General features: G+C 60.6%; 1 protein-coding gene across 5 annotated transcripts in view; it reads right to left on the bottom strand.

Annotated features, from left to right (window-relative positions):
- Positions 1-1717: 1717 nt before the first annotated feature.
- Positions 1718-24654, bottom strand: part of PRDM2 (PR/SET domain 2) — a 111432-nt gene continuing 88495 nt past the window's right edge. For all 5 annotated transcript variants that reach the window (XM_045858538.1, XM_045858541.1, XM_045858540.1 and 2 more), the window contains 2 exons: positions 7775-7918; positions 1718-3595 (listed from right to left, as the gene is read on the bottom strand). In XM_045858538.1, the coding sequence (XP_045714494.1) occupies positions 7798-7918 (121 nt within the window). In that variant the 3' untranslated portion in view covers positions 1718-3595; positions 7775-7797. The remainder of the gene's footprint in view (positions 3596-7774; positions 7919-24654) is intronic.

Genomic DNA, 24654 nt, shown 5'->3' with positions numbered 1-24654 from the left:
ACGGAGAGGGTGGGGAAGTGGTGTGCACAGTGCGGCTGGGGCCCCAGGGCCTTCCCAACCAGGAAAGAGAGTTGGATCTTATTCTAAGTGCATGGGATGCTGTTGGAGGGTTCTTAAAGTGACATGATGCAATTCGGAGATGTTTACACAGCCCAGAGAGACACACACGCAGCCTCACAGGTTGCCAGGACCAGAGTGAGGAGAAAATATGGAAGGCATTAGGGTGCAACATTTAAGGAGACCCTCATTCTTATGTCTATGCAAGTGCTGACACTCAGCGGCCCCCAGCCTCCGTTCCCAGGCCCGGCTGCTGGAGTAGGAGGGCAGGTCAGGAGGGGAAGGGGGAAACTTACTTTGTGCCCCATCCATCGGGGACAGGCTGCAGCTTCTGGCTCCCACCGGGCTGGGCGAGGCACGCCTGTTGTAAAGGGCGGGGGGGCCCCGGGGCCAGGTGCCCCCCTTGAAGCACAGGTTCCCTCCAGCCAGGGGTCCGCCATGTGTCTTCTCGGCTGAGCCGTGCGTGGCAAGGCTGCTGGGGCATTCTGACACTCCTGGTCCCCTAGCCTAGTGGACACGCCCTCCGGACCCAGCGGGTCAGAGGGAGCTGGACACCCTACCACCGCACCTCAGACCACTGCTTCTCTGCCTCCGCCTCCTCCGCACACCTCAGGCCGCCCTCGTTGGGGCAGCGAACTCAGAGAAACACCTCCCTCTCCCTTGGCCAAGCAGCAAGCTCTGCAGCCTCAAGCCCCCTTTTGTCCTTGAGCAGCGTTAACAAGGAGCACCTGGCTCACCCGCGGGCCCCGAGACCACGGTGGTCTGGCTCGGGCCAGGAATGTTTCTTCCCCATCGTTGCCATGGCTGCAGTCTGCGACCTTAGCAGGCATTAAACGTGCCGGGATGAGTGGGACGAGCTGACAAAATCGTAGAGCCTAGACTACCCCAGGGGCTCTGATTCAGTGCGGGCGGCGGGTGGAGGCCAGGAATCTCCCATTCGACAGTCAGCCGGGTGATGTGGGAAACAGGTAAGTTCACTTACCTTAAGGAGACTCCGTGGTAGCTAATTTATCTCCTCACTAGAACACAGGACGGTGGGTGCAGCGATCGATCCCTTGTAAAAGTAAGGAACCACGCTGAGGTCGGTGACCAGCCCCAGGTCACGCGGCCAGTAAGCAGCGGAGCTGGCAATGAACCCTGGCTGGGGACCCCTGAGCCCGTACTTTTAAGTCTGTGCCTCTGATATGGCCATGCACCTGGGGCGGAGCAAGAGCCCGGGGCTCGGGGAGGCGTGGGGGCTGAAAATGCTCTAAGACGGACAGCGGTGATGGTCGCACAACTCTGTGAACTGAGACCACGGATCTGCACACTCACGTGGGTAAACGACGTGGTGTACGAATTAGAGCTCAGTAAAGCCGTTTAAAGAAAGTAGTACATGGGCAGTCCCCGGCGGCCTTTGTAGTCTTCGTGTGATGGCTCCACTCACCGCGGGCAGGGGGGAGGGGGCGTGAAGGCAGCGTAACTTTGCTCACCTGGTGAGCCATGTGCACCGTGAGCTCCTTGACACCTGAGCTCTCTCTCCTTGCAGGAACGGCGTCCTCCAGGACGGCCCCGCCACCCCCAGCCCACTCCCACGCCGGCCACACGGTCACCACCAAAGCGGGAGGCCCGAAACCCGGAAACCCCAAGGACCACTCGCACGCTCCTTCCTGACAATCGCACTTCACGCTTTTATTGTTAGTTTTCTTCACAGGGCAGATACAGAGCGGAGGCCCAAACCCACGCTCCGAAGCCACCACGGGCCAGGAGACGCCGCTCCTCGTCAAACCGCTCCCCCTTTTCTCGACTAGACGGCTTGTAGCAGTTTTCCCGACAGTCCCCGAGTGTTGAGAGCTGGCCGGCGCCTTTGCACACGCAAAGAATGAGCGGCTCCCCATCCCCCCCACACGCAACATTTCCAGAGCTTGCCATTGGCTGAAGGTGACTTTTCAAGTTTTGGGTTCGTAAGCCTTCCTCGCTGCTCCACGGGGAAAACCCTCGAGAACTGGGAGGCTGGGTACGGTTGGTAAGTGCTGGCGTGTATGGGACAAAACCGTTAGGACGAGGAACAGCCCCAGATGTTCACGCTTGTGAGGGTCCCTTTTGGGAGCAGGCAAAAGGCTGCCTTCTGGTTTATGACCATCGACAACAAGCCACGGTTGTCAGCGGGTCGGAAACGGGAAAACTGCGGCGGAGGACAACCATCAGCATTTGTTCTGCCCGTGTGAGGATCTCACGAGAACTTTCTCCTGGACCGTCCTCAGAGCCCGCACTGCAGCCGGTCGACTGATTCATTAAATAACACAAGTTATAAAACTTTAAAAACGGGTCATTTACAGTCAGGGACATAAATACGTGCTTTGAAAACTGTCTACATACATATTTACAGAGTTGCAAGATCAACCATAGTAGCCCTGAAAAAAAAAGTCCCTTTTTTGCACGTGCCCACTCGGCTGGCTTCCAAAGCCCCTCCTTCCACGTTGGGGGCGGATACGTTACTGTCGGACGTGGGGACGAGGAAGCAGCGCGAGTGGTCTCAGACATCCTCGTCCGGGGTCTGCCCCAAAGGCACAAAACCCAAGACCCTCACTGGGTCCCAACTCCTAGCCCAGCGCACCCGTTTCTCCGAGGCATGGACGGTCCCCCCAGCGAGCGGGAGCCACCTCCACCGGTCCCTGGCCGGGGACGGAGCGCTCCCAGGGTCTCTTTTCCTCCCCGCTCCATGCTTTCTAACTTCCCATCTAATGTTCATTTCCCAGCGTCTGTTTGTCCGTTTCCCTTTGCGGCTACTCTGAGAAGCTCAGACACTGGAAGCGTTGATGGTCCCACCCGGGGAGGCAAAGGAGCCCACGGGACATCCCCTCCCCCCACGCGCCCGTCCCACGCGAGAAACCCGCCCCATAAATGAGGACAAGGGCTTTCTCCCGATGCACGTGGACTAAGCACAATTTCAAATCTGGAAATGACTCAAGTGCCGGCAGCCCAGAAGACTCGGGCCAGGAAGGGGGTTTTCCAAGCGCACAGGCCAAGGGGGAGGGGCAGCGAGGCTCCCGCGAGTCTACGCGCCATTGATTCCCAGAGATGGTGGGGGATTCGGGAGGGGGGGCGGGGCGGTCGGAAGGGGAGCCTGGCGTCCTCCCGAAGGCCTTCCTTGGACAGGACTGGAGTTCACCCCCTGGGCCAGACCAAGGTCCCCGCCCCAGCAGAGAACAACTTGAGAAGCAAAAAGCAGGATCAAGGAGCTCTTGAAAAATTGCATAGTAGGAGAGGCCCCGCCCCCTGCAGGGAGGCTGGGCTGCAGAGCACAGTCCGGGCGGGGGCACCGGAGGGTCCTCCTCCGCGGTGTGAAGTCTGCTGCCGCCCCGCCTCCGTGAGGCTCGGGACGCTCGGCTGACGACGGCGCGGACGCACGCGCACACATGCACACGCACTCCCACGCGCGCACTCACTCACGCACTCCCGCTCTCGCACAGGCTCGTGGAACTGGGGTAGGTCGGTGCTGCCTGCAGGGCAGGAGGCCAGTCCCTTTGGCTTCTCTGGTTCCAGGTCACTTCAGGTGCTGAGGAGACAAAGAACAGAACAAGACTAATGGCCACCGCACGTTCAGTGGGCTGCTCAAGCATCACCCCACCTCATTTTTCCAGCTGAGCTACTTATTCAAGTCCAGCAAACACGCAGAGAAAAGCAAAGCCTGGAGAATTTTCGGTGAACGCACGTGCGCAAGCAGCACCCAGATCAGGAGATAGAACGGGGCCAAGCTCCCCTCAGCCCCGCGCGCAGCCCTCTTTTCGGGGGCTGACCACGGACACTCTCACCCCGGAACAGCCGCCATCCTGACCTCTACCAGCACGGCCAGATGCCCCGTGTTTTCATGTGGATAAATGAGGCTCATCGGCACCCGTCCTCTGTGCCTGACTTCCTCCGCGGAACGCGCCTGCGCCTGAGCGTCATCTGCTCCGAGCGCATGGCACGGTGCGTCTTTCTCAGCCTCCTCTCCCCCCGCGGAGGAGTTCAGTGGTGGGATCACCGCGTCACCTGACCGGCCTACTGCCCATGCCCGGCCGGGCGGTGCGCAGTCTGGGGCCGCCCTGGGTGGCGCTGCTGGGACGCTCCTGTGCACGAGGACGTCTCAAAGACGTGCGTGCACCGGTGAACCTACTGACGGACGGTGGAGGTGCCAAGGGGTGGGCGTACCTAGGCAGTGTGATACTCCTGTACCCGCTTTCTGGTGCACACACGCGCACACGCCGGCTGCGTGCAGCCCTGGCAGTGGCAGGGCTGGGACCTGGGGTATGTATGCATCTGTCCGGCTTCAGTGGGTACGGCCAAGAAGTTTTCCAAAGCAGTTCCAACGTCACTGAATTCCATTCCAGTGCTCACAACCACCCTCCTGGCAGGCGACAGGGACCCTCATTTTGCACAGAAGGAACAGAGGCTCAGGGAGGAGCAGTAACTTTTACAAGGGCAGGCTGGTGAGAAGTGGCAGAGGTGGGACTCGAACCCAGGTCAAGCACACTCCGGAGCCTGCAGCACGTGCTTTCTGTTTCAAGGGAATGGCCGAGCCGTGCTTCCACAATGGAAACCCCATGTATGGAACTTGGCGCAGAGCCAGGCACGCGTGAGCGCCTGAGCGCGTCTGCCGCCTGGGGTTGAACGCGAGGCTGGAACTGGGCTGAGGCAGGTGCAGGGGTTCAGCCCTCTCACCCAGTGAGCCTGGTTAGCATCACCATGACTGGCAGTCTGGCGATAACCTCTACCATTACTACTGTTCCTCCTACCAACAACGTAACGATTCCGTGAGAACAGCAGTGCCGGGCTACGGATGGCTTACTCCACACCAGGCACTTTCCTGAATACTTTTCACGCACTAACCGGCCTATGAAATCCTTACAGCATGCCCGCTTTACAGATGCACGAACCGAAACGCGGAGAAGTGAACCAGCTGCCAGGATTACTGCAGCTGGGATTCAACTCCACTCCAGACGTGCGCACTCAAGTCACCATACGGTCAGTTCTGACCTCCCCCAAACCTGGGGGAGGAGCCCCAAACCCGCTGGGGCTGGAGAGACAGCTGCTTGCAGAGGAGCATGAACCTTGGACAGAGGCAGCCCCCTGCCCCGTGCAGGCCTGCGTGTGCCCACGCCCATCCGAGCACGAGTGGGGGAGAGTGTGGTCAGCGCGCGAGACTTTCCTGTGGGTTGTTGAGTGGGATCCAAACAGAAGTCACCTTGCTGGTCTCCTACCCAAGAGGCAGCCCTCTGGGGAGGTGGCCCCAGCAGCAGAGACTGTGGGCTGGACCCCTGGGCGAGAGGTTGGCAGAGGCTGCCCCCAGGGGGTTTCTGCCAGCAGAGAGCCAGGCAAGGTAGACCCTCCACCCACCCACCCGTGGGAGCCAAGGTCAGAGGACCACTGTGGAGTCCAGACAAAGGAGAGGTGCCAGCCCCTCCCCGGGACCTCCCTTCCCAGACCCTCGGGCACGAGGCCTGCTGGCCCCGTGGACCGGAAAGAGACAGAGGCAAGATCGGATGCGCCACGCAAGGCTCGGCCTGGACTAGGCGGTGCGGCGCCTTCTCAGACGTGAAAGCCGAGAGCATGCTCTGGGCTTTGCGGGAAGTGTCGTTAGAGCAGAGCAGAGGGGGCACAGCTGAGACGGTGGGCGGCAGAGCTGGACAGAACCCCGCTCGGGCCACGCTGCCCAGGAGCCTGCAGCCCGCCACGGGCGACAGCATGAACCCGGGTCCGGGGTGCTTGGAGGACATCATCCTCTTCGCAGGGCAGAGCCCACACGCAGGTACGGTCCGTCTGTGATTTCGGGGAGGGGGGCACAGCCCACAGAAAGTCCGCCGTCCTTCCTGGCAGTGAGGAGGGAGCCTGGACTTCCGCTCCCAGGCCGGCCACGGGCCCCCCTCTGCCGGTCTCCCCCTCTGTAAAAGCAGGGTGTTGACCTACGCATCCCTTCGTGGCCTTTTAACAATCGTTCTGGAACTGGGACGGACTGCACTGTCTGTCCCCCGAAGACTGGGCCCTAACCTCCAGTGTAACGGTGGCACGAGCAGGTGGGGGCTCTGGGAGGCGACTGGGTTTCAGTGAGGTCATGGGGCGGGGGGACTCGTGCTCTCGTAAGAAGGGACACCGGCACTTGCTCTCTCTCCACGAGAGGACGCGGCCAGAAGGCAGCATCTGCAAGATAGCGGGAGAGCCACCACCCTGGCCTCGGACCTCCTGGGGAAGCTGCGTGTGTTAGGAAATGAGGCAGAAGAAGGCGCCCATGCGGGGCCGCGCCCTGACCCCGGGGGAGAGGCTGAGACTGCAGGGGTCCACAGAAGCCCTCGGCCTGTGCGGGAAACCAGTCCCGCTGCACCCGGCTCTCCCTCGGGCTGCAGAGAACACCCTCTCTGGGCTGGGAGGCATGCCCTGTGAGCCCATCCACACGGAGGGCCACAGGGAGGACCCCAAAACACACAGGGGACCCCGAGTCGGGACCCGCTCACCCTGGCACTGCCTCCCATTCTCCAGAAGGCTCTGGCCACGCCTCCCCGGCCCAAACCCCAGCCTCCTCTCTGTGCGAGGGGAGGGGCAGAGAGCGGGTCTGGGCTTTCCTGTTCTGTGCAGTCTCAGTGTCCGTTTCCATGCTCAACCTGGCTCCTGAGAGGCGGGCCCGGCTCTGGCTGCAGACAACAGCCCCCCTGGGAGGATGGATTTGATTTCTGTTCCCCTCCTGGACCTCCCCCCACCCCGAGAAATAAGACCGAGCTCAGAATCCCCAACTGCTGAGCGAGAGGTGAGCGAGCTACCTGGTTGGGAGGGTAGGTGGAAGAGAGAACAGCACAACCCAGAGACCCTAGACTGAGACCCCGGCCCATCCTCGCCTGGAACCACCGTGAGCTCGTCCCCAACGACCCCCGACCTGAGCGCGCCCCAGAGCTGCCCAGCCGCCTGCTAACGCCAGCCCCCGCCTGTGCTGGCTCCCTGGACTGCAGTGGGGGCCCTGAGGTCTGTATTTTTAATTGGCGCCCCACTGTCTCGGTGCACGAGGCCCTCCGGTTGTGCTGGAGAGGCTGGTCTCGGGGATACGATGGCAGAGGGCAGGCTGTGTCACCAACAGGGACGCCCCGGCCTGCTCCGACCCCCGACACCACCCAGGCCCCTGGTGTGGGTTTGGTTCCTACGGACGAACTCGGGTTTTACCATCAGGAAATCTAGAAAGAGACTTAATGCTGGTTCGACGTATATCTGCCATTTAGTATGTTACAGGTTAGTGTTCCTTTCGAACGCGCTGTGGGAATGGGGACTTCACGAACTCCTCCGGGCTTGAAGCCTCTGTGGGTCTCGGTTAATAAAGGCCGAGCATTGTCACCACCGCGATCGTCACTCTCACTGTCCAAACGACAGCTGCTAACACTTACCTTGTGCTGCGGTAAGCGTGCCACGCACTGTTCTAGGTGCGCGGCGTATATTTGACGCTTGGAAGTCTCGTAATCCTGCGAAGTAGGTACTGCTGTCCAGTTTTATAGATGTGGAAATGGGGGTTTGGAGAGACTGGCTCCCTAAGTGGCAGAGCTGGGGTCTGAATCCAGGGTGTCCAGGGTCCCCCCCACATGCCCTACCTGGCCCACAGAGGGTACTCCACAAGCCACCACGCCCCCCCCTTCTCTGCCCACCCAAGAGCCAGGTGCAGCCTGCTGCCGCCCCCCGAGCCACCCAGAGGGACCCAGAAGCTGCTCCACCCCCCTCCTACCTGTCGGGGAGCAGGTGAAGCCTCTACTCTTTGAGGAGGGGTCCTTGGAGCTGCGCGGCAGCCGTGGCCTTGACGCTCCTACACTGCCGGGTGACGTGCGGGGCGGCCGGCGCCGGGCACCGGCTGGCCAGGCGGAGGCTGTAGCTGTGCGGGGGAGAAACGACACACGCCATCACCAGGGGCCCGGCCCGGGCAGCACCCGGGAAGCCTCTGTGGGCCCCGCTGCTCGGGCCCCGAGAGGCCGATGGGACGTCGGCTCTGATCGCCGTGGGAGCCCCGCCGAGCCCCAGCCACTGCCCTCCCTCCCCCCGCAGACGGGGCCCGCAGCAGCGTCTGCCCGTGGGCTCTGAGACCCCGCATTGCTCGGGGTGACCCAGGGACCCATGGCTTCAGGTACCTGCAGACAACTCGAGTCCAAAAACATGAAATGGAAAATTCCAGAAATAAGCAATTCTTAGGTTTTAAAGGGTTAAATATGAAACGTCTGTTAGACACCCAAGGGCGGTATCGATAAGCGGGTGGCCGAAATGCACCTCCGGTGAGTTTGGGGTTGGTGAGCACCAGGGTGGACCAGGTGGACTGGGGGTGGGGGGCCCCTCCGGGGTGCGGACACGAAGGGGAGGCATCCAGGGACCGAGGAAGGGATCCGGGGCAGCACCGGTGCTGCGGCAAGGCACAGGGAGTGGTCTCAAAGGCGGCGGGCGGTGCAGGGAAGAGGGAGGAGCCACAGCGTCCACAGCTGCCAATGGGCCAGGACAAGACTGAGCACCAGCCGACCATGGCACTCGGCAGCCTCGGGGCTGCTGGTAACCTTGGTCACGGCAGCTTCCACGACCAGGCGCAGACAAACACCTGAAGGAAGTGAGTTCAAGAGAGGAGGGAGCAGAGGAACAGGGGCCAGGGTCAAGGGGATTTTGGTCACGGGGAGCAGAGAGGGGACAGGGTTTGGGTGGAGGAGCTGCCCCTTGGGGACCCGGTCCCCACCAGGCAGACACGACCAGCCTGGGTCCCCACCAGGCTGCCCAGGCCCTGAGCTGAGACGCCCCGCCCGCCACACCTCCTGCCACCCCTTCTCCCTGCCTGCGTCGGGAGGGACCTTCTGGAAGGCAGTCCCCAAGCTGGCCGGGCCACACGGCCGCCCCTGGAGTCTTACACAACTCTCTGTAAGCCCTCAGACAGCAATCCTTTTAAGTCGGCGTCTGATGTTCCGCAGTTTGGCCGGAGGCAAGGGAGAAGCAAGGAGTGTGTGGGAGAAGGCAGGACAACCTGAGATGGTGTTGCAACTCCCCAGGGGCTGGGCGAAGGCCACGGGCAGAAGCCACAGGAATCACTGCCTCCTTCCTGGCACCGGCCACCGAGCACCTTCAGGAAGAGTTGGCTCCAGCTGCCCACGCAGGGCTGCCCCTTCTGCTCCAGCGAGGCCCCCACCCACCGCACTGAGGCCCCGAGGCTGGGAGGCAGAAGCTGCAGCTTCAGCCCTAGGTCCCCCCACTGACTTGCTGTGTGGCCGCTGGAGAATGCCTCTACCTCTCTGAGTCAGAGAAGCCTCACTCTAAAACAAGGATGTCAACCAAGGAAAAAAATGTGTAGCATCTCCCACGGAGCATGTGATGGGCCGGGAACATTTCGGGGGCTTCCCCAAGCCCCTCACACCCTCCCGGCGGCCCTGAAGCACAATGTCTACGCTCCCTCGGCCAACAGGGGGCGCGACCAAGTTCAGGGCCACTGGGCACCAAAGCCTGGAGCCCCTCCCCGACACAGTCCTTGTAATGATGGGGACCAAGGACCTCTTTTCAATATCCCAAAAGCCTTAAGGAGTTGAGCTTTTGCCCACGGACAGACACACAAGCCACCCACGGAGCCCGGGGGCAGCTGTGGCTGGAACCACGCCGGCTGAACGGCGCCCTGGTGCAGGGGGGTCTCAAACTCCTGGGGCGCAGCCTGGGCTCCGAGCCACTCGTCGAGGTCGGCGATTTTCGAGCTGCTTCATCTCACGGCGCACAAGCTCATCGCAAAAGTTCTGAGGCACACCAGACAACACACTTTTTGCCCATGTGACAAAGAAATAGGCGTGATTTTGATTCATTCACACGGGCTGACCCTTGTTCTGTGGGCTTTTTATTTGACAATCTAAGGGAAAAGAGACCAGTGCCTCTGGCCAAAGAGTCAGGTGCCGCGTGTTTTAGAAGTTTTAAAGGGCACCTGCTGAGAGTGGCTGGTCTGGATCCACCCACTCAAAGTGCGGCCCCAGGGCCAGCGGCATCGGAGGCTCTGGGGGGCTGGTTCCAAATGGGGCCCCTCAGGCCCCGCCCCACCTCCCACCTCAGAACCTGCATTTAACAAGGTCCCTGGAGAGGTCTCTGTACACCGAGGCTGGGAGCATGAGGCCAGGGGACAGCTCCCAGGGCAGGCAACGTGCTGGGGGGCTAAGAGGGGCCCGGTCCTGAAGCCTGGGGTGGGGTGGGGTGGGGGGCGGTCCCTGGGACCTAGGGACCTTCTGTGGGGAAGGTCTTTCCAATGCGAGGCCTCAGGGAGGAAAACAAAAGTGACCCCCGGGGGACAAGGGCAAGGGTTGGGAGCCACTGGCCTGGGCAGTCGGTCACTGGGGTTCCCACACTGGAGACGCAGGGCCGGGGGTGGGGGCTGGTCGCTGCTAACAATCAAGGGCTGGCGTCAGGGGCCCTGCTAGCAGCACGGGGCGGTTTTTTCAGTTAGTCGTCCCTTTAACCCTGCGAGGTGGGTCACTAACTCGTTTAAGGTCGCAGGGAGAGGAGTGATAGAAGGGCAGGAGGCGGGCAGGAGGGGGAGGGAGGGAGCCAGATTCGCACAGATCGGACTCCAGAGCTGCATCTGCTCCCAGCCGAGGGATTCCCCTCCCTCTCACCGGCCCCGGGGAGGCCCTGTGACCTGGCCAGCTCCCGGCCTGGCCTCCGCGCATCCCAGGGACCAATCACGTCCCTGCCCCGCGGGGCTGGGATGCCAGGCTCTGAGCTCTCCGGAGGCCATTAGTGCCCCAAACACATTTGGCTGGAACTCCAAATACCCAGCGTGTGACAGCCCATAACCCAGTCCACAGGACAGCTGCCCCGGCCGGCCGTGACCTCCACGAGGGGGACATCCCTGCTGTGGCTGCCTGCCACCCAGCCAGGACAGGACAGCGACAGGGGGGCCCCAGCGGCCACGCCAAGGAGCCCTTCACTCAGAAGAGGAGGTCACACAGCATGCTGTTCTTGGGAAGAAGGGAGGAGGCACATCGGGGCTCACTGATTATCTGGGGACACTGATGGTGGGGAGGGAGGGTGGAGTGAAGCCCCAGTGGACTTGGGGAAAGGAACCTCCGGCGAGGGCACCCCTCACCTCCCCCCCCCCGCCGTCCTTGCCCCACCCCCACAGCCTGAGTCTATTCACTTCTCCCCCAGCCCCCTGCCCGCCGCCGGGCTGGCCCGAGGAGGGGGCTCAGAGACGGGCCCTGAACAAACCAGAGGGACGCCTGGAGCCAGGCCCCCCGATCTGGTCCGACCCCCACGGGCTCCTCTGTGGAGCAGGAGGATCCGACTGCCCAAGGAAGTGGCTGCTGGGAGTTTTCTCCCGCCTCCCAGGCCCGCCCAAACCAGGGGACTCCGTCCCCACTTTCACAACAGATCTCTGGGCCCACCTCCGCCGGCCTCTCCCCACCACACCCTCCTGGCCGGCTCGGCACAGCTGCTCCGAGGGAGCACCTGCAGGGAACAGTGGCTGGCTGGCGGGGCGAGCCCGCCCGCGGTGGGCGGAGCCCCGGGGCAGCTCCCTCTGCCTCGATGCCCGGCGAGGCACTCGGCTCCTGACACCGCCCCCCCCCCCCACACACACACCGGGCCTAAGTGCCCAAACGCCGCACCGTGTCCTCCTCCACGGCCGAGCCGGGGCGGTCTGCTCTCTCAAAGGGAATGTCCAGGAGGCAGGCCCAAAGGGGCACACAGACACGTGTGTCAGGGCATGAACGCAGACTCCCGGAACGGGACACAGGCACCAACGGCCGCCCACGAGGTCCAGATAGATGGCAAAGCTCTTCTCAGTGGCAAAACTCCGTGAGGGACGCTAAGCCTTCGCTGTTATGACCACCCCGTCTGTAACGCTGGCTCAGGCCAAAGAAGTTACAGGTACAATGGCGTCGGCTCCAGGAGCAACTCCCACGTTGGGGAGTCCGTGGGACTGACAGTCCCGGGAGCCCCGTGGGGCATCAGCCAAGGGACCAGGATTTGCGGACCGCGCCGTCTGGAGCCCGTCCGAGGCTGCTAACCAGCAGAGGAGCCTGCCTCCGTGGAGAAGCCTCGTGGGGGCTCAGGGGGCTCCTTGGCTCCCCGAGGCGTCTCCGAGGCCTGGGCGTGCCGGGCTGGCAGGGCGTCCCAGACGCAGGGCTGGCATCACTGTGAGCCCAAGTGGGGGGGTGGGGAGGGGCAGCATCAGTCAGCAGTGTGATGGCTGCCCGGGGCGCAGGGGAGCACGGTCTGTGGGCCCAAGGCCTCCTCCTCGGAGGGCGCGGGGGACTGGATAACATCAGGCGCCTTCTCCCACCCCCGAACCCCAAAGTCCTCACCCACCCTGTAACCTGGCTGACCTCCACCTGGGCACTGGGGTGGCCAGGGCTGGGACAGACCAACCTCTTTTACAGAAGGGGAACCGAGGCGGCCCGCAGATGCCAAACGATGTGGGTCCGGCCGGCCGGCCGCCCGTGCCGGGTGCTGGCCGGACCAGGACCCTGCACACTGCTCCTCAGTTTGGGGACCGCTCGTGGGCTACGACGTGGAGGCTCCCTGCCCACAGGGCCCAGCCATGTGGCCCAGCCCCGCTACCGGCCCGCCCGCGGACTCGTGTCCAGGCAGTGGCTGGCACGCAGTGAAAACCATCCTAATGTGTCTCCCACATTGCCAGCGTGGCCCCAGCCGAGGTTCGGTGGAACCGGTTCTCCCAGCAGCCGCACGCACCGTCCTCATTATCGTCTGCATCGGAGCCGCTAGCGTTCCCCTGAGTGCCGCAGGCCGAGCCCTGTGCCCGCACTTGACCTGGAGTAGCGAAGCTGACCTTCACGAGACCTTTATGATACGGGCACTACCCCATGGCACACACAAGGAACCGTGGCACAGAGAGGTTCGGCAGCTCGCCCAAGAACACACAGCGGGCAAGAGGTGCAGCCGGGGCAGAAGCCCCAACTGGCACCTCCAGAGCACGGGCTCCCGAAGCCGAGCTGGCGGGACTGCGGAGCCTCTAACGGGCGACAGTCGGCGTCCCAGGGGACACACAGCTTGTGACTGACCCCACACGGAGCTCCCCACTTCCCTGGGTCACTGACCGCCGGCCCCAGGCCAGGCACCGAGGGACCCCGCAGGGAGCCAGGCACTCTGAAGGCAGAGAATTCTGCACAGGACAGCTTTGATCTCTGAGCCTTGGGGGGGCACCCTGGAAGCACCCAACTTTTTTTAAAAAATGTGTCCTTTTTAACAGAAGTGTCCTAAAAGCAGCCACATGGAGTGATGATGGGCCCAGAATTCGATTGACCGTATTTTGTCACGGACAGTGCACTCCCATACGGGATGCACACCCACGTTTTTGGCCCAAAGTTTCAGGAAAAAAACAAATCTTTCATTGTAACTTTTCTCCTTCGATTATTTATTTATTCGTATGTAGAAACAAAACTGATGAGCATATTCCAGGCTATTGTTTTGCACACAGATATCGTTATTGCTCTCTGGAGTTCCACTTTCAATGCATAAGAATAAAGGAATTAAAAACATTTATATAGCTATATCATTGGTACTACCCATGTATAATGCACATCTTTATTTCTCCCTCAAAAACTTGGGCAGAAAACTGCGCATCATACACGGCAAAACACGGGCAGTACTACTCTCCCTGGGAGTCCGACCTGCAACCCCGCCCTCACAGGCGCCACCACGAGACACTCTCGGAGCCTGGGGAGGAGGAGCGGCGGCCGCCTGGTCCGCACGCGAAACAGGACTGGGCCTGCCGACCGCTGTTATCCACACCAACCCGTCACGCCTGTTCCACCCCTGACCCTGTGCCAGGTGCCGGGCACACGGCAGCGAGACGCGCACACCTGGTCCCTGCCCTCACGGGGACGGGGAAGGCCTCCGGCACTTGCCCGGCGCAGGGTCCGGCAGGAGCGACGCCGGCCTGAGCGTGGTTGGTAGGGTAAGAATACAGGCGTGATCACTGATCGTTTCAACTTGCACGTCTCACCTGAGAAAGGTCAGGTGGTGTGCCTGAGGTGTGGCACTGTGACGTCACAGAAGGGCGTGCTTCTGATCTTGTAGTAAAAGATTTTGTAAGGGGAGAGCGGTGTTGTTCGTGCTGGACCCTGTGCACAAGGAAATACAAAACTACAAAGTATGACTGGCGTGAAGGAGGAAGCGTGGAGGCTACCGGAGCTCAGAACGTGGAAAAAGGGACCTCACACGTGTGTGTGTGTGTGTGTGTGTGTGTGGACACACGTGCACACACAGGTTCAGTTACTGTGTGCACGGAAGACGTGGGCTCTCTGCAGGACGCCTGGGACACCGTCAGGACTCGCTTCACTCGGCCGTGTTGTTGTTTTGCGTGACTGTGCGGGTGGGAGGGAGCAGCCCAGAATATCCACCGTACGTCACCCCCAGGACAAAAAAAGAAAGGATTTCTAGAAGAGGTCATCTCTGTACCCGAAGGCCGCTCCTCGGGGACAGAAGGGGCCACCGTGACTACCCACCTTCGCCCCCCAATCTTCCCTGCCCTCACTCTGTGCCCGAGTCTCGAAGCAAGCTCTCCACGGGGGCGTTGGGGAGTTGGCGAACTGCGACGCGAGGCTGGGGGAAGAACTCGTCGCGTCTCCAGCCCACGCCTTTTTCTGGCCCGCAGCGAGCAGATCTGGTTACACGCGGTCTCCTGCTTTTCCCAGGGCGCAGACCCGAGGGCACACACAGGAGCTGGATTTAGGAAGGGGTCACGCGGGGCTGGCAGCAGACAGGGCTCCTCAGATGCAGAGGGCCCGCCGTCTGGAGGAATGGCAGGAACGCCGGGGGCGGGGGTGGTCAAGCTGCCTCCCGGGACCGGTCGGGGGCCAGTGCCGCCTGCTGCGCGGGCCGCCACACGTTCTTCCACGCTGAAAAGCCCCTCAGAATCGCCAAGGCCTCCCGCCCAGGAAGGTCCCACCTGGCCCCAGACCCCATGCCACCACCCGTCCGATGTCACAGCCTCGGCCAGAATTCCCCTGGGCTCTCCCAAACCTCCCCATCCTCCCGACACTGGAGCCCGCCCCATCGGACTCCACCCTTGGGCTTTGTCTATTTATCTACACTCGCTTCCTCGGGGACTCCGACCGCATCGTTGCAAATACGTGCACTCGGAGATTTCCTAAATTTATTTCCAGCTGGGTCCTTGGCTCTGAACTTCAAACCGGTACATTCGCCAGCCCCTTCCCCATCTCCCGCCGAAGGCCTAACCGTGCCTCCAGCTAACAGGCCCCACTGCCAGCCCCGCTCCCGCTGCCGTCTTCGCCTCGTCGCTCAATGGCTACTCCGCCCCCTGCCATGGGTGCGGGAACATCTCGTCACCCCCGACTTCTCGCTCCTCCAGTCTTCGTCCCACCCCCAGCAAATCGTGCGGCTCCACCTTCAAAATACACCTGGAGTCCGCTGCCACTCACTGCCCCCCCACCTACAGCTCTCTCCTAGGTCCCCGCCTTCACCCCCCCAGTCTGTGTTTCCACGGCTGCCTCCTTTGGGTCTATTCTAATACGTCAGCCAGAGGGTTTCTTCCAAAGGGAAGCCGTGCCCCAGTCCTGCTCAAAACCCTCCAGTGACTTCCCCTCACTCCGAGTCCGAGCAGAGTCCTTACAAGGGCTGCCACAGTTTGAGTGCCCTGGCCCCTGGTCCCCTTCCTGGCCCCCTCGCCCGCCCGTTCCCCTCCAGCCTCACTGGCCTCCCGCTGTTCCCTGAGCGCACCCGGGGGCGCGTCCACCTCAAGCCCCCTGCACCTGCCATTCCCTTTGCCGAGTGCGTTCCTCCCCTGTGCACAGGCCTAGTCCTCACCTCCAGGGCCCGCTCGCACCCCAGAGCTCCCTCCTCTGGCCTTGTCCGCTTCCCTCCACAGCACTCATCCGGCACCGTCCTGCATAGCAGCTGGCTAGCTGCCTGCTGCCGGGGACAGTCGGGACCTTTGCTGTTCTGGTCCCTGCTCCATCTTCCCAGAGCAGGGCCAGCACGGCACAGCAGACGCTGGCTCCGCAGTCACCGCTGAACGGACGGCTGGCCGGATAAATAAAGACGGGGCCAAGGTCCCCACTCTTCCGTGACTAAATCACACCCCTGATGCATCGTCTCTGAATCCAGTTATTGCTGGAAGTGGGGCAAGAGCTGAGGACACGTCACAAAAGCAATCTAAGTGCAAAATTCTTTCTATGCCTTTATGCAAATTTTTCATCGTTTCTCACGCACACCTCATTGGATGGCAGTTTTTAATTAAGCAAATTACGATGAGCCCTTCTAAGCGTTCCGCTTGCTTTTCTTAAACAACCCTGCTCACATTTCATTGGCCGGGATACTATTTAAGTTATACGAGCACAACAATAAATACGGCAAATACAACCGACCCTTGGCCGCATTTAGCTTGACGGCCGGGGCTCAAAGGGCACGGGCCGGGCCCAGGAGTGCTGTCCGGGCGCCTTCCGGAGGCAGGGAGGAAGGGCACCCACCGATACGGCCGCACGCAGATCAGCTGAGCTTCGACTGTTTCATTTCCCCGGAGTCGGTACTCCTGTCACAGAGGGGCACCTCGACTTCTGGGACCACCCTAGCCCCCAGGCCCGGACTCTGCACCACGCCTGCCCCGCCAGTCACGCCTCGGGTGACGGTGGCCGCGCTGGCCGTGACAACGGCGCCCTGTGCACGGGGGACCTCCGTGTCCCCCTCATGGGGTCCGGGCGCCGCCCTCGGACGTGTCAGCATGACCACGTCAAGCGGCAGGCGTGCCTGGCGAGGGTCACGGAGACGCCGCCCGGGTGAGGGACGCTGCCTTGCGAATCCAGCGTGGGGAAGGCCTCGTTCGGCCCCTGCCGGCTTAGGCTGACATCGTGAGACTGACCAGCGTTCGGGCGCCGAGAGGAAGGGATGCGTTATTTTGAGCGAAAATAAGCAAGCCCGAGGACAGTCAGCCGTGCCACGTGTTTCGGGGGCTCTGAGACAGAGAGACCCCCTAGGAGATGTTGGGAATTAAAGTGGGGGACAGAGAAAGAGTGCCCCTGTTTTTAGCGCCAAAAGTTGGGGGAAAGGATTTTAAAATGGGAGGGGAGCCCTTGGATGGCGCCCCCCACCCGCCCCCGGGAGGTTGCGGGTGCCAGGTTACAGTGGCAGGCGGTCTGTGCAGACCGGGGGCGGTGGGGGGGCAGGGGGCGGGGACACGGCCCCCCCAGTACCTCTGAGGCCGCGCTGCACTTGGACTGTACGACCTCCTTCCGGCCTCTGCGGCTCTGCGACCTCCCTTCCTCAGCCTGGAGGACCGTGCCCTGCGGCAGTCGTCTCTTACTGCTGCCTGGCGTTAGCGACGACGTCACAGACGGTAATTAACCAACCAGCCAGTCCTTTTCTTCCTGACCTCGACAGACCATCTGCTTGTCCAAGCGACACTCTATTCGGTTGCCAACAATCAACTGTCCCCCAGGTCCCGAGTTAGGGTCACACAAGTTATTGTCACTTAGTGATTTTTCCCCTTTCTTCCCGTGTTGATTCCTCAAATACCCGACCCAGCACCTACTGTGTGCCAGGTGCTGCGGCGGGCGCTGGGGTAGAGCGGCGAACAACTCCCCCCCCCCCCCCCGCAGGGCACAGTGGGACACCAAGCTTGTCCCGGTTTGAAGGACCAAAGGCCACGTCTCCCCCGAGCGGCAATGGGCAAGTCCACCTCGGCAGACGCGTAGACATGCCCTTGACTCTCGAGCTGCTCTGACTCATCTGCCGCAGGACGGTTATTAGGATTACGGAGAAATATCAGGGGAATGTTCTGAGAATTAAAAAGTACTGTAAACATACCAGCGATTGTTAATACTCAAAGGAAAAGAATTCAAAACGGAAGCCAGAAGCAAACTGGATGACGACACAGGGTGATCCTATGGCCACTGTCGTTTTTCTTCTCAGGACCCAAAGGAAGACTCGGAAGCCCGGGCGAACCTCCTTCGGGAAGCTGATAAAGAGGAAGATTTCAGGGATGACAGTTTCGCAGGTCTGGAGTTTGGGACAAGCCCCCAGGGCTCTGTGGTGCAGGCGGCCCACCCACTAAGTGAACATCCTGGTGGGCTATGCCCACCGAGCCCCGCCCCCCACCCTGCACTCCTGGGGGCGCAGGTCCGGAGATGCCCTGCCGCTCGCTGTAATTAACAACGCACACACTCGACACCCCTCACCCGAACCCCTGCCCGACGCGATGCAGGCCACCACCTTACCAAAACACCTGTCGGGAGCCGGCACTTGTGGGTGGTCACGGTCATTTTCCTTAAGTGCTTCTAAGGGGTACAGACGCACTAAGTACAGTGAAGTGAAAAAGGCAGAGGGCCCACTCCCACTACAATACCCAGCACCAGCTTGCAGAGGGGCCGCGGAGTGGTCTGCACCTGCCCGAGGGTAGAGTCAACCCAGGCTGTTTTCACGGAACTCACCCGGAACACGCAAGGGAGCCTACGCACCAACGAAGGTGAGAGCACAGAACACCCGCGACCCTCTGCACTGGTTGCGAGAGAGCCCGGGAAACTGCTGGTGCAACGTGCCGGCTCAGAGGGGACGATCGCATCGATGGGCAGGCTGGCACGGGTCTTCACTGTCCGGTGACGGGGCGGAACGGACCCCGGGTGCGCCCTGACAGGGTCACCGCCCCCCCTTAGCACGGGGCACCGAAGGAGAGGTTGGCGCTAACCCTAGATTAACGGGCAGGGGCAGGAGGGAGAGAGAACAATGCTCTTCCGTCCCAGAACCTGGGTGCTCCGCCGGGCGGCACACCTGCCAAGAGACGGTGCCCTCGGCCCCAACGTGCATGTCCTTCTCTCCACAGATAACTCACTGAGCTCGTGTCGGCTTCAGGAGCTTACAAGGAAAAAGGAGCCGACGTGTTGGTTACGCTTTCACACGCTACTACCCAGAGGCCATCTGTCCCGCACACGTCACTGACCAGCGAAGAACCAAGGGGCAAGACACAATTTTTAACGAGGAGGCAAACCCCGCCAGCAGATCCGGTGCTGCTTCCGGGGAGGCCCCTGGTGTGCTCTCAGGCCCCGCCCACCTCCTTACTTACAGGAACTACTAACGGGACCACTTACGACCCAGCGCCCCTGGAGGAAGCCAGGGAGTGCAGACAATGTGCATAAATAATGAATGAAAATGGAGCCGGCGAGAGCATCCTTCCTGAACGGTTTGAAGTCGCGTCTCGGGCGTCTGGACCCTGCATGCCTGAGTCACCGCCAGGGCATCGCTTCTCCACCACAGGGGTCACTGGTGGCTACTTTGAGCCCGCCAGGGAAAGGCAAAATTGTGTGCAGTGCGGATTTTAAAACCAGGGGAGCAACAGATGCATTAGGCCCAGAGCAAACACCTGTGTGGCAGCACCGTTCACCCCGCCCCTTTCCGTATCCCAGGCACACACCGGGCGCCGGGCCCTCCAACCCTGAGCGTGACCTCGGAGTCCAGCCGATGCAACAACCCAGGCAGCAGCTCCCCGGGCACACGCGGAACCCTACTTGGAGGGACTTCTACACGACAGAAGGAAGTCGACACCAGGGAGCCAGGTTCGGACGAGTCAGGACCTGGACCTACCCCTTCCCTCGCACACCTGGGTGGGCCCAGCTGCAACTGCACCATGGGGCCTCCCAAAAGCAGGTAAAATGAGCCAGGATCGGGGAGGGCCGAAGGAGCACGTTTTGGCTCCTTCAGATCAGTGGGTGCTTCCCCTCCACACTCAGCAGTTGCTGACCAGCAGGCATTCTCCCTGCTCCGCTAGGAAGACCCGGGCCCAGCCCGAGGGGGTTCCCTCCCAGGCCGGCGGATGGGGCAGAGCAGACCCTGATTGACAGCCGTGGCCACACTGCCTGCACCTGGCTCTCTCTTCCCACCTGTGACCCTGGGCAAATTGCTTAGCTTCTGTGTCCACTTTCCCATTTGTAAAATGGGAGAATGTAAAAAAGTACTTCAGAGTTGGTTTTCTTTTTTCTGACTAATTGGGGTAATACAGGAAAATCCCTGGAAAGTGTGGCTGGAAGCACTTTAAAATACCAGCCATTGTTCTTACACTATTTCAATGAGTTGGGGTCCCTTAGTTGTTGTCCTAGAGCTAATGAAATGTTTTCTTCCGCAACTACCTTTTAAAATGTATGTTTTGGCTTTGAAATTCAAAACTGAGGGAAATCAAGTTACATGGACTGTTGATAGAATAAAACTAATCTTTTTCTCTCACCATGCTTGAAAAATGACTGCCTGTGTCCTGGCACCTCCCTCTTAGTTCAGGTGGGCGGGCGCACCTGGCGTGCAGAGGCAGCAGCCTCGGTCCGCACACGTGGACAGCTGGGCCCAGATGATAACAGCAAAGGCCTCTGGGGCCAATGGCAGCAGAACCAGGGGTCTCTGGACGGCCCTCTGTGGACACAGACGGGAGAGGATGGGGGACGTTCTGGCTAAAGCCACCAGCGCTGCCATGAAATCACCTGCGTGGCAAGTCCGCTTGGAGCGGAATCCCCAACCTCAGACTGAAACAGAGATTCAACAGGACACCTTCCAGCCAGGGATCATCACTGCGACAGTGGCTCATGTTCACAGACCGCTCACTAGAGCAGGCCGCACCTGGGGTCCTCACGGGCTTTGCCATCTTCACAAGCATCCTTGGTGGTCCGACCCATCATTACACCATTTCACAGGAAGGAAAACTGGGGCTCAGGGAGGTGACGTCATTTGCCCCAGGTTCCAGAGCTAGTAAGTGGTGAAGCCAGGATGCAAATACTTTATTTGGTTAACAAGTATTTATTGAGCAGCTACTACATGCCAGGCAACATTGTACATGCTGCAAATGCAGCAGTGAACAGCCTCCCTGGGTGGACTTCCCCTCCTAGGAGGAGAGACCTTCAGCAAACCAATGTAGCAGGTTGATTACAGAGCACGTGGAAGTGCTGAGTGTCTCCAAGAACAGTACAGCAAAGAGCTGGGGAGGAACGAGAGCACTTATTTCAGAGTGGGCGGGGGGTCAGGGAAGGCTTCCTGGAGGAGGTGACAGCTGAGCAGCACTCTGGGGCCAGCTGAACCAGTGCCCTTACCTACATCCCACTGCCTGCTTTGGAACCACAGCGAAGCCCCCACACCAGGCCAGTGCTGGCCTGCACACCACCTCCATCACGGAAGGTAAGGGGCCTCGTGGGAATCCTGAATGTGGAGTGTGTTGATCACGGCGGCCACTGTGATTTGAAGCTATGGATCATGCTGCACCCCCTCTCTGCAACAAAGCCCCTTTGGGCAATGACGTCAGCACGAGACGTTTGGGGGGCGGGGCACAGAGAATGAAGAGGTTTCTCAACGCCTTTAAAAACAGGGCTTTGCAACCACACTGCTGGGTCTGGGCTCCGTCACGGCTGTGGGACGCAATGGGAGTGAGGCCACCTCCCAGGCTCAAGGTATCTGCACACGCCGAGAACCCCGCCTCCCCCTCGGTGGCAGGGGAGCTTCGGGCGAGCAAAGCCACACAGAGACCTCGGAGAACAGTGGCCCAGAGCTGGCCAACTACGCCCCAGGTGCCTCTGGGAGTCCCAGGACCCAGGACAGAGTCCACAGACCTGTGGCCCAACACCTCCGCGACCCAGCTGGGCCGTGAAAGGGGCCTTCTGCGTGGCCGGCCGACTGAGTCCCTGCTGGAGGGCGTCCCTGATCTCAAGAGCCCGGGAACACGCGGGAAGGGAGGCCGCCTGCAAGTGCGCCTGCGCCTGCACTCAGGCCTGGCTGGCGAGCATCAGGCGCGACTGATCGTCAAGAGCCAAGTGAGAAGAGAATGTCACTGCAAGAAAAACTGAATCCACGTGACTTTTAAACAACTTCATTCCAGTAAGAACATTACAACATTACAGTTAGGGCAATTATTAAATACTGAAAAAAATGCTGTGCTTTAAAATCGGAATTCTATTTTTAAGTTAAAAAAAAATGAAAATTGCCACCACTGTATCCTAAATCCCTTTTCGTTATTGACTTACCTGTGCAACAATTTTTCCAGGTCTGTTTTTCCTTTTGATGATTCCTACTGAAAACTCCCCTTTGGACCGGACGCGAGGCCTCAGGCGCTACCCAGGCAGCATCCCAGAGCGCCCAGGGAGCTCCCCCGTCCACACCCTGCTGTGCGGTGCTCTCCACTGTGTTCTGTCCGACTCCGAGCAGAAACCTATGCTAGAGCATCCCCCTCCAGAGCACTGGCGCTGCTGAAACCACACCCGGGTTCTCACCCCTGCGGCGGCGTCTACCAAGGAGTGCTGGAAACCCTGGGTCCTGGCTGGCGTCCTGCTCTGGTGTGGAAGCTGGGCACAGGAAGGCACATTCAGGCACTGACTTCCTCCGCCAAGGCCTTCCGCTCTCTGGAACAGCCGCCCGAATGCCGGGCCCCCTTGTGCACGAGACAGCGGGAAAGGAGTCCCTCGGGGGAGAGGGAGGCGGAACACGGAAGCACGTGCACGTCCCGCCGGCCCGGCAGGCTAACCCCCTCCACGGGCTCCCAGCTGTGCTGCAAGTAATCTAATGCGGCCACAACGGTTTTCCCAATTCTTAATCTACAAAGTAAATAAAACCCACACACACCCTCCTGGCTCTAATCCTGTACTTTAAAAACAGCTTCTTACTGGCAGGAATTTTTAACTCTTTGTTGTGCCTGTAACGCACTATTTACTGAGGTGACAGTGTGACATCTGAGGACACTACCAGGACCCCCAGGCCCTCCTTTAGAACCACTTCCGAGACCACAGGACATTATTATCATGAGTGCGGCTTCCCTGCCACAGACCTTTCGGACTAATCAGATCAATCTAGAAAGTCAGCTGGACTCGGACGGCCCGTGACCGGGGCAGGAGCGACCCCCACGGTGCGGAGCGAAACCGGACACGGCTTCCGAGCAGCAGCTCCGGCGGATCAGCAGTCTGGCTGCGGCAGCAAGACTTCCGTGCCCACCAAGGGGCAACTGTGCTTGCTTACCAATGCAGGGAAAGCCGTTCAAGAGGGCTTTACGTTTAGAGGAAATGACGCTTTGAAAAAAAAAAAAACCTATACAAATGATAGACACCATGGTGCAGGCTGGAGGCTGTTCAAATCCCGGCTGGCCACTTGAGAGGCGGGTGACCTTTCAACTCCCCCCAGTCTGTTTCCCCATCTGCAAACGACACCAACCTCTTGGTGTCATTGTTAAGGGGTAAGTCTGGAAAAGGCTCAGCACGGCACCTCGCACAGGGAAAGCCAGCGGAAGCCGTGCCAGGTTCCCCAAGCTTGTCACCACTTGCGGAGGAGGAACGCAACTGGACCCGCTGGCTGGCGGCAGGGAGTGGGCCGGGCGCTGGCCTGGGCGGCTCCCAAAGGGGAGCCAGGAGGCAGGGAGCCTGACCCCCTCAGCCAATGAGCCGTCTTCCATTTTTTCCCTCTGCATCTCACCCACTCAAACCTCGAGGTTTGCTCCAACATTTTTGTTCTTGACACTGATGTTTTGTCTACAAAGAATTTTAACAGGAATATGCAACCTAGTTTCTCTCCCCAAAAACGCCCCACGGCACTGCGCATTTCAGGCCCTGCATCGCGTGGGCCACGTCCCAGGGAAAGGTCGCCAGGCGGGCCCCGGCCTTGGAACAAACATGCTGGGAAAGTGCACGGCAGGCCGGAGCTCTTCTCCCCCCCGGCCCCCCACCCCGGAGGCCCATCCGCTCTTCTGCCCGCAGAGCACGCACGGCCTCCCACAGCCCAGGGCCGCCCCACGAACCCCGCTGCCTTCGGGAAGATGGAACAAGGCGAGCATCTACTTTGCGGGACGGTTGTCAGGATGAAACGGGAGGCACAGTGGGGCTCAAGTCAGAGCAGCTACTTGAGCCATTAAGGGCAAGACGCGTTATTTTCCCCACGTGAATTCAGAAACTTCAGTGTGCGCTGAAATGACCCGCCAGATTTATTATGCAGACTACACAGGCCTCGCCCCCAACTACCCCACTTTATTTTTATCCGCACTCAAGGACACGCTTATTGATTTTAGGGAGGGGGAGAGAAGGAGAAAGAAATACTGACTGCTTGCCTCTCGTGCACGCCCCGACGGGGGATGACCCACAACCTAGGCATGTGCCCTGACCAGGAATCGAACCCATGCATGACCTTTGGGTTTACGAGATGACGTTCCAACCAACTGAGCCACGCTGGCCAGGGCAACCGGTCTCATGTGAAGGGTCACCTGTGGGGCTTTGGAGCCGGCAGCCCGACACCCTCTCTGGGTGACGCTGGAGAACCACTGAGGAGGGGGCAGGGTGTGGCTCTTGTCCTCTGCCAGCAACACGAGGCCTCCAGCAGCGGCGTCTTCACTGGGTGGCGAGGCTCTCCCGCCTCCCCAAGTCCCTTGGGATGGCTCGTCCACCACCAACATGTGTGTGTGCATACACCCCCAAGAGTGCCTGACCGGGACACCGGCTGCGAGACCGGAGTCCGAGGCAACAGCAGCGGCATCGGTGCCGCAGGGAGGAGAGGCCGGGGCTGCCGGACCTCCTGACACAGGACGGAAACACAGACCTCTCTGTCGGCCCTGTCTTTGGAGCCCTTGAAATGCGGCCTGTGAAGCTACCCAAGGTGACCTTTTTGTCGCCCGCCTGTGCTCCAATCCACGTT

Source organism: Phyllostomus hastatus, unplaced genomic scaffold, assembly GCF_019186645.2.
Source record: "Phyllostomus hastatus isolate PE091 unplaced genomic scaffold, TTU_PhHast_1.1 phas_scaffold_182, whole genome shotgun sequence".
NCBI lineage: Eukaryota > Metazoa > Chordata > Mammalia > Chiroptera > Phyllostomidae > Phyllostomus > Phyllostomus hastatus.
Note: the sequence above shows the minus strand (reverse complement) of the source record. Positions and strands in the feature narration are given on the sequence as shown.